The sequence below is a fragment of the Crocuta crocuta genome, unplaced genomic scaffold, assembly GCF_008692635.1.
Source record: "Crocuta crocuta isolate KB4526 unplaced genomic scaffold, BGI_CrCroc_1.0 scaffold72, whole genome shotgun sequence".
NCBI lineage: Eukaryota > Metazoa > Chordata > Mammalia > Carnivora > Hyaenidae > Crocuta > Crocuta crocuta.
In genome coordinates, this window is record NW_027529427.1 from 1,746,652 (window position 1) to 1,755,471 (window position 8,820).

The 8,820-nt window shown below is 40.1% G+C and overlaps 1 protein-coding gene across 2 annotated transcripts in view; it reads left to right on the forward strand.

Annotated features, from left to right (window-relative positions):
• The window catches only part of CD163 (CD163 molecule), a 33,606-nt gene extending 25,101 nt beyond the window's left edge, over positions 1-8,505 (forward strand). Inside the window, exons 11-17 of one of the 2 annotated variants that reach the window (XM_077759061.1) lie at positions 426-743; positions 1,486-1,794; positions 2,155-2,190; positions 2,388-2,495; positions 3,733-3,828; positions 4,766-4,818; positions 8,301-8,505. In XM_077759061.1, the coding sequence (XP_077615187.1) occupies positions 426-743; positions 1,486-1,794; positions 2,155-2,190; positions 2,388-2,495; positions 3,733-3,828; positions 4,766-4,788 (890 nt within the window). In that variant the 3' untranslated portion in view covers positions 4,789-4,818; positions 8,301-8,505. The remainder of the gene's footprint in view (positions 1-425; positions 744-1,485; positions 1,795-2,154; positions 2,191-2,387; positions 2,496-3,732; positions 3,829-4,765; positions 4,819-8,300) is intronic. The other variant, XM_077759062.1, reaches the window with a different exon arrangement.
• The last annotated feature ends 315 nt before the right edge of the window (positions 8,506-8,820 follow it).

Here is an 8,820-nt window from a genome sequence, read left to right on the forward strand (position 1 = left end):
AAAAAAGAAAACAACAAAAAAAAAAAAAAAAAAAAAAAAAAAAAAAAAGAATCAGGTCTTCAGGCTAAAACTGCAGTCATTTAGGGAGATGAATCCAAACTATGTAACTGATATAAAAGTCGCTGAGTCCTTGCATAAGACTTAGAAATCAATTTAGAATCATCGGCAGCATTCTAAAGAGTTGCTTGAGTACAAAATTTCATAAAAGAAAAACCGTAAGCTATATACAGAACGGTATTGTATTTAGTATAGAAAATACTATATTTTACCAAAGTCTACTAAGTCATCCAGAGGTTACTAAAGAATTACTAGTAATTGACATTTCATACCTATTTTTAAAACCGTTTTCACCTTAGAGTAAAGGAAGGGAGTCTTCTGAGTCTTCAGAGAAAACGTGAAAGTACTAACTCTGTATTTCACCTCAGAGTTCATGTCCCTGAGACTAATGGGTGAAACCAGCAGAGACACCTGTGCTGGGCGTCTGGAAGTTTTTTACAATGGATCTTGGGGCAGCGTTGGCAAGAGTAATATGTCTCCAACCACCGTGGCCGTGGTGTGCAGGCAGCTGGGCTGTGCGGACAAAGGCACCATCAGCCCTGCACCTTTGGACACGTCGCCCAGGCACATATGGGTGGACAACGTCCAGTGTCCGAAGGGACCTGACACGTTATGGCAGTGCCCGTCTTCTCCATGGAAACGGACACCGGCCATCCCTTCAGAGGAGACCTGGATCACGTGTTCTAGTGAGTATCCGCCAGCCTCGAGGAAAACTCTGTTTTGGAAATCCCACTGTCACCTTCGGATCTCATTAAGTAGGCGTGAATGAATAACCTCTGGTACCAGTTCTAGGTGGATGGTGTAATTGGTTTCATTTCATTTGGCCTATAGGTATTCAGGATCGGTGAGAAATTTCCCAAAAAGTATGACACGCCCCATGGCCTTCTTGAAAGTTTATTCGATTGCTTTCTCTGAGAACAAATGAGGAGCCCAGCATATATAATTCAGTATTTGACTCTTGAACAGTCGACCCTCCCTTTCCCACTTTTCTTTCAAATATTATCTTGTTCTACTAACATAAGAAAGGAAGCTATCAGAAAGATCAGTCCTGAGGTGTTTTGCCATCTCCATCCACTTAAACTGGAAGAGTTTTTTTTAATGGACCCGACACTCTCCTAAACCCCTTTCTCCTTGAGAGAAACTAACATTGTTAGTTTTGTTGATTTCACATTTCCCAATTTTCACATTTCTCCTCTTGTTGATTTCACGTGCGTGTTCTTACCTCCAACATGAAATACACCCAGTTTGTTGAAACAACTCCTGTTCTCCAAAACAATAGGTTTGTTAAAATATATTTTTAAATGCACGTTAAAGAAACAAAGTATTAAAATGGAGATTTAAAAAGAATTCCAAACCTCTCTTTTCCCCTGTGACCTCTTCAAAGTTTTTATGTTCTCAGAAATGATCTAGGTGGCTTTGACTTTTCAGACAAGATAAGACTGCAAGAAGGAAGCTCTAATTGTTCTGGACGTGTGGAGCTCTGGCATGGAGGTTCTTGGGGGACGGTGTGTGATGACTCCTGGGATCTTGAAGATGCACAGGTGGTGTGTCGACAGCTGGGCTGTGGCCCAGCTTTAGAGGCACTAAAAGAGGCAGCATGCGGTCAGGGGACTGGACCCATATGGCTCAATGAAGTGAAGTGCAAAGGAAATGAATCTTCCTTGTGGGATTGTCCTGCCAGAGCCTGGGGGCACAGTGACTGTGGGCACAAAGAAGATGCCGCCGTGAGGTGTTCAGGTGAGTCCCTGGAGCCGGGGATAAGTTTGGAATCCCTGGCAGCACATAGGGGTGGGCAGGGATGTGCACTGTGCAAAGACTAGACACATCAACACAGGGAATCTAGTAAGAAGAAAATCACAGTGTTTCCAAGCTAAAAGAATGATGAAAACCTTTGTGGTTGTATGTTGGCTTCACCAAGGAAAAGCATAAAAGTTATATGTATCTCTGTACAAAAAGAATGAAGACAAGGGGAACCTGGTTTTAGGTGGAAGGAATAATTTACTTGGTTGAGAGGCATCAGAGGCTCACATAGGAAATAGAAATATTTGTTCTACGTATTACTCCCCAAATTGAGTCTTCTTCTCTTTTCTCCAACAGAGATTGCCGTGGCCCAGAGATCATCTACTGCTGCAGGTATATCATGGGGTTTATGAGCATGGGTCCAATTGTCTGTGTTATTTAGAATCTTTTCTGTCAAGAGACTTTAGGTCAGAAGTAGCCCTGAGGATCTGAAATGTACTTCGGCAATCTCTGTTGAGAAGGATGGTATGCGGGATCTAGGTCTTTCAGCTAAGACATTATCATCTCTTGTGGTACTTCCTTGCTCTTAGGTCACTCACCCCTCATTGTATTTGGGATCCTTGGCCTCATTCTGTCGGCTGTTCTAGTTGCTCTCCTCTTGTGGATCCGGAAACGAAGACAGAGACAGCGGCTCACAGGTATCAGCCTAAGTATGGTCTTTCTAATATCTCTATGGGATCGAAGTTTCTTGGGATAAAATGCATATTATCTCAGTATACATACACCTTGGACACAAGGATATGCATATCGACTCAAGTATCAAACAGCCAAAAGGATGGAATCTGGAAGAGATTGAAGCAGTTTTTCAAAAAGAAGGAACAAGATTTCAGAGGAGAAAGGGGTTTTGGCTGTTTGAGGACTTCTGTTCTCTATCTGCCATGCTAATTGGGACATTATAGAATTGATAGTTTGGAATGAATATGGTTATATGGTTTAGGAGGAATTCTTTCTTGCCCAAATACGTATTTGCTCATACTATGTACTTACTACGAATTTTACTGTTCAGTTAAGTAATGTGCTAGGCTCTGAAGATACAGATATTGATAGTCAAGTGTTTTTGTCTTCATGACATTTCAAGTCTAGTGGAAGAGACATGCAAGCAAACAAATAAGGTGCAGTGTAGTATTGCATACTAAGATCAATAAGGACAAAAGTAGCTTGAGAAGACAGTAATTAACAGGAGGGGCCAGGGGAGAAATAGAGGCTTCTAGGAGGCTCATTCTGAAAATCAAGTTCAAAGAACTGGGTAAGGTGCTTTATAGGGAAAGGGAAAAAATATGTACAAGTGTGGAGAAGCTTAAAGGGTGACTTTCTGAGGGGAAGTAAAAGTTGAGTCACAGGAGAGAAGCTGCTGGTAAGGCTATAGAAGGAAGGGGAACAAAGGAGGAAGTCATATACTCCATGGTAAGAAGGTTAATAGTCAAAGAATATTATGGGTGTGGGGGTGTGTGAAATAGTCAAGCTGTTTTTTTTAGAAAGTTCTGTTCGATGACAGGCTGTATGAGGGCTTGAAGGAAGACCACGTTATTTCAAAATTGTTGAGATGGAAGATGAAAGGAACTTTGGTGAGAATGGAGAGGAGAGGGGAGATTTTAGAGGGATTTTTTGTTAAGAGCTCTGATGATTTAGAGAAGACCGCTGCCTCCCTTGGGAGAAGAAACTGGAAAGTCAGGTGATGGCAATAGGGGAGGTTTCTCCTCCTCCTGTTGATTTTAGTCTGTGGCCTCGTTAGGGAAAACCTGGTGGTAGAAGGGATGGAAACAAGACAAGGGCGTGGATAAAGATTCAGTATGTTTGCACAGCTGGGGAAAAGCGCTGGTAGGGAGGGCGACTTTTATTATGAGCTAATCCCTAACCTAAGACCTCTGTTGTCAGTTTCCTTGAGAGGAGAGAATTCCGTCCACCAAGTTCAATACCGGGAGATGAATTCTTGCCTGAAAGCAGATGATCTGGACGTGCTGACTGCCTCAGGTCTGTGGGGTCTTTGAGGGCCTGTAGCCCTGGGGTCCAGACAGGTAGCTGCAGTTACAGTGGAGGCATCTCACTATGCACAGCCGTGGAGAGAAATCTCAGCCATGGCATAGGAAGTTTATGATGCACATAAGGAAGAACGGCAGGAGTGCATGACACATTATTCTTCGAAAACATAAGAACTGCAACCATGCGATCTGGCTTCAAGGTCTATGATTATGTCTGATGGAGGGACAGGGGACCATGCAAGGAGCATCTTATGACTTGGGCCTCATTTTCTGGAAACAGAAATTAATCTTCTGAAGGGTGGTTTCACTCTTCCCATCTCTTTCACTGTTTCTTGCATTCTTACCTCCTGCTGCTTTCCTTTCTCTAACTCGATATTTATTATGTATCTCCCCTAAATTCTGAAAGCTTAAACTTTCTATACCTTTATCCCATAGAAACCATCACTATTCACAGGTTTACTCTTATTTCCCCTTACCTGATTCTTCTTTCTTTGTCCTCCAGCTTCTGCTTAGTGACAATGCACAAATGCTGCCTCTGGGCAGCAGGATTCTGCTGGGTTGGAAGGAATCTCCCAATACCCACTTCCTCCACGAATGCTCAGCACCTTCTCAGTATTCCTTACCTTCTGACAAGGGTCCGCCTCACGTCTTCAATCTCAGAGCCTTGGTATTTGCTGCAGCTATTCAGTAGAACATATACGAGGCCCAGGAAAGACTTTCTGTGTCCCCTAAATCACACTTGGTCACCTTCCTAATTGTGGGCAACGTGTTTAGACATTCAAAGAGCTTCTAAGGCACTTGAGGGGAGGTCTAATTTATTTCCCAGTAGTGATTTTCTCCCTTTCAGAAGATCCCAGTGAGTCAGATGATTTTAGTGATGGTGGGCTAATTTCTGTGTCTAAATCTCTTCCTGTTTCTGGATGAAAAAGAAGACCATTCCGAGGTCCACTGAAAAGGAAAAGAGGAATTATAACCGAGGGAGGTGAGTGAGGAGAATTTATTCAATGTTGTTCAAAACAAGTACATTTTTTTGCAAGTTGGAAACTCCTCTGGTATTAGAAAAAAAAGAATGTACATACACATATTTCCACATATATTAACATATGTTTATGTATGTATGTATTTCCACCTTAGAATATATAACAGCTCTTTATAGATGTGAGTCTTGTCCAACTCTTAGTTATATATTCTAAGCAATAACAATGGTACATCATAGAGCTAAGGAGAAACTAGCTAAATTAGTACAAATAAATCTTTTCAAGATATTATAAGGGTCATTTGGAGAAAGAGAAAAGACTTATGTCAACACTTGTATAATGCATGGTATGGTAAAGGTAGTGTAAGGTGCCCATAAGGAGATAAGAAAGTTTTTCTGAGAAAGTTTGAGATTCTGAAGATGTGATATTCAAGGGAAATATCGGAAGATTGAAAGATAGACAAGTTTAGGGCAACTTTAGTACAAAATATGGAGGTATAGTAAAGAACCACATCTTTGGGAGATAATCAGAAGTTTTTCTTTCAAAAAATATGTATTGAACAGGGGCACATGGCTGGCTCAGTTGGTAGAGCATGCGACTCTTGATCTCAGGGTTGTTAGTTCGAGCCCCACACTGGGTGTAGAGATTACTTAAAAATAAAAATCTTTAAAAACATATGTGTTGAACGTATTTATGGTGACAAATGGTGTTCTGAGCGCTGAAGACACATAGCTAAAAGACACTTTGACAACGACATGACTATTTAATGCAAATCTTGCAGTCTACGTGAGAGAGAAAGTGGTAAGAGTCTAAGCAGAAAGGTTGCACAGAGCCCTATAAAGGATGGCTTTATCTGCTCCTGGCAGGGAGGCAGGGAGCTTTGAAAGATTAAGCTGGGGCAAGAGGCGATCAAGTTTACATTTTGTAATTTGTTTTCATGCAGAAAGCATAACAAGAGAAAACAGTGAATAGACAAGAAATTTGTTCAGTTATACATCAAAAAGAAAAGCAGTGAAATGAGATAGTAGATATATTTTCTATCTTTAAAAAAACAATTTGGGGAGGACTATACATTTAGAAATGATATATAGCAAAAGTATGGGGGGCTGTGCAAATAAATACAGATTGAGACATAGGATTAAAGTAGGAACTTTTTTTGAAATTTTTAATGTTTATTTATTTTTGAGAGAGAGAGAGACAGAGTGTGAGTGGGGAAGGAACAGAGAGGGAGACACAGAATTCGAAGCAGGCTCCAGGCTCTGAGCTATTAGCACAGAGCCCAATGCAGGGCTTGAACCAATGAACCGTGAGATCAAGACCTGAGCTGAAGTCAGAAGCTCAACCGATGGAGCCATCCAGGTGCCCCTAAAGTTGGAACTCTTAAAAGTATGTGAATGTAGGGGCACCTGGGTGGCTTAGTCGGTTAAGCGTCCGACTTTCGCTTAGGTCATGATCTCGCGGTTGTGGGTTCGAGCCCCGCGTTGGGCTCTGTGCTGACTGCCAGCTCGGAGCCTGGAGCCTGTTTCAGAGTCTGTGACTCCCTCTCTCTCTGACCCTCCCCTGCTCACGCTGTCTCTCTCTCTCTCTCTCCTAGAAATAAATAAAACATTAAAAAAAATTTAAAAAAAAGTATGTGAATGTAAAGTGTTAAATCATCTATATACATATATACACATAGAAACTAATAAATTAAAAAGCATGAAAAGGATAAATATATATACAGTAAAACCTTGGATTGCAAGTAACTTGGTCTGCAAGTGTTCCGCAAGACAAGCAAACATTTCTAATCAGTTTAAACTTGATAAACAAGCAATGTCTTGCAATATGAGTAGTACCTGACGCTGAAAGTCACCTGATCACAATGGTTCATGAAATTTACTTTGATAAAAGAGTGCTTTGGATTCCAAGCATGTTTCCGGAATGAATTGTGCTTGCAAACCAAGGTTTTACTGTATATGTATGCATCTATCTATCTATCTACATATATCTTAACAATTGTTAAAGGATAGCATGTGATAGATCACTGGGCAAAGCTATGAAAACACAACTCTCAGAAAATAAATTGCAAATGAAAACTCTATTTATAAACTCCCTAATTCACCAGTCTGGGCATGTCTGGGCAGTTCAAATTACAATTAACACTGAGATATTGCTTTATATAAAACAGACCACCAAAAATTTAAAACAGTGCCAATATTGCTGGTGGGAACACAGAGAAAATTTCAGACATCACTATTGGAAATGAGAGGTGTGGCAGCAATCCGAAAAATGTCTCCTAAGCATTTTTAAATGCTTCACATCCTTTCATACAGAACCTCTCCCCCTGAGAATTTCATCCATACAGATAAAGCACTGGTGTGTAAGAACTCACATATAATGATTCCTTTTCACAGCATTGTTAGTAGTGGCAAAAACCTGGAAACAAAGCAAATAACAGTGAAGTAGTGGCTAGAAAAATATGATGCAATGAACTAAAAAAGGAAAAATCATCCACAAAAATGCAATATCATTCCATTTATGTGCTCATGCTATCAAATAGAATTAAACATGTTTACATCTATAAGATTACATATATATATGTATAGAGAAATATTAAAATCTAATGGCATTATTAAATTAAGACTACAAATCACTTTTTTCTAAGGTTTTTTTTTTTTTTCTGAGAAAGAGAGACAGGGTGAGCAGGGGAGGGTCACAGAGAGAGGGAGACACAGAATCTGAAGCAGCTCCCGGCTCTGAGCTCGCTGTCAGCACAGAGCCCAACGCAGGGCTTGAACCCACGAACCGTGAGATCATGACCTGAGCTGAAGTCAGATGCTTAACTGACTGAGCCACCCAGTTGCCCTTACAAATCATTTTTGACTTAGAATCTTGAACATAGGAATATTATTCTGATGTAATGAATAATCATTAAACTGTTTTTTCTTAAAGCGTAATCACTGCTGAGTCATTGCTTCAGAATTGTGTGGGGGTGCTTGTAGAAATGGTGTTTTGGTGTACTATCATAGTTCCATGAAAAAGAAATAAAACTTTTTTTTAGTTAAAAAATTTTTTTAATGTTTTATTTATTTCTGCGAGAGAGAGAGAGACAGTATGAGCAGGGAAGGGTCAGAGAGAGAGGGAGACACAGAATCCGAAACAGGCTTCAGGCTCTGAGCTGCCAGCACAGAGCCCGACGCGGGGCTCGAACCCTCAACCACGAGATCATGACCTGAGCCGAAGTCGGACCCTTAACCAACTGAGCGACCCAGGTGCCCCGAAGAAATAATTTTTGTGCAGATCATTGAATTTTGCAGATCACTGTATTTAAGTTTTCTTTTCAGGAAGGTAACATGCTGTTTAATACATGTGAGTTTGTGTGTGTGTGTTTTGTGCATACATGCATGTGTGTTGTAACAAAACGCATTATATTACATTATAATGTAATTCCATACAAGTGTGTATGAAAAGGAAAATAACAGTTTTTCTGTTTATGGCTTTCGTTCAGCCTTGAAGACACCTTGATGAAGACCTGAACTATTGAATGGAGCAAGAATCCACTGTCCATCGAAGATGACAGCACAGTCCTGTGTCTGCTAGTATCCCGAAGAAGGCTGCTGAATTTGTAAAACTTATATTGGTGAATGTAACTATTCCAAGCTGTTTATAAGACTGTCAAGGGGATGAAATAAAAAGGAATATTGCTGATTTGAGTTTGTCTTCCTGTTCCTGGTTTTATGAATTTCTGAGTAGGCTTTCTGACTTTATAGGGGTTTGATAAATATAACGTAATGTCTTTTCATTTGGAAATGTTTCTATTTGCGTATAATCTATGCTTTTTTCCAGTTTGGTTGAAATAATAATTTTCTTATTACCAAATCAAAACAAATTTTTCTTTAGTATTTTTCCCAAATTTTTATTTAAATTCTAATTAGTTAACATATAGTATAATCTTAATTTCAGAAGTAGAATTCTGTGACTCATCACTTATATACAGTACCCAGTGCTCATCACAGCAAATGCCCTTC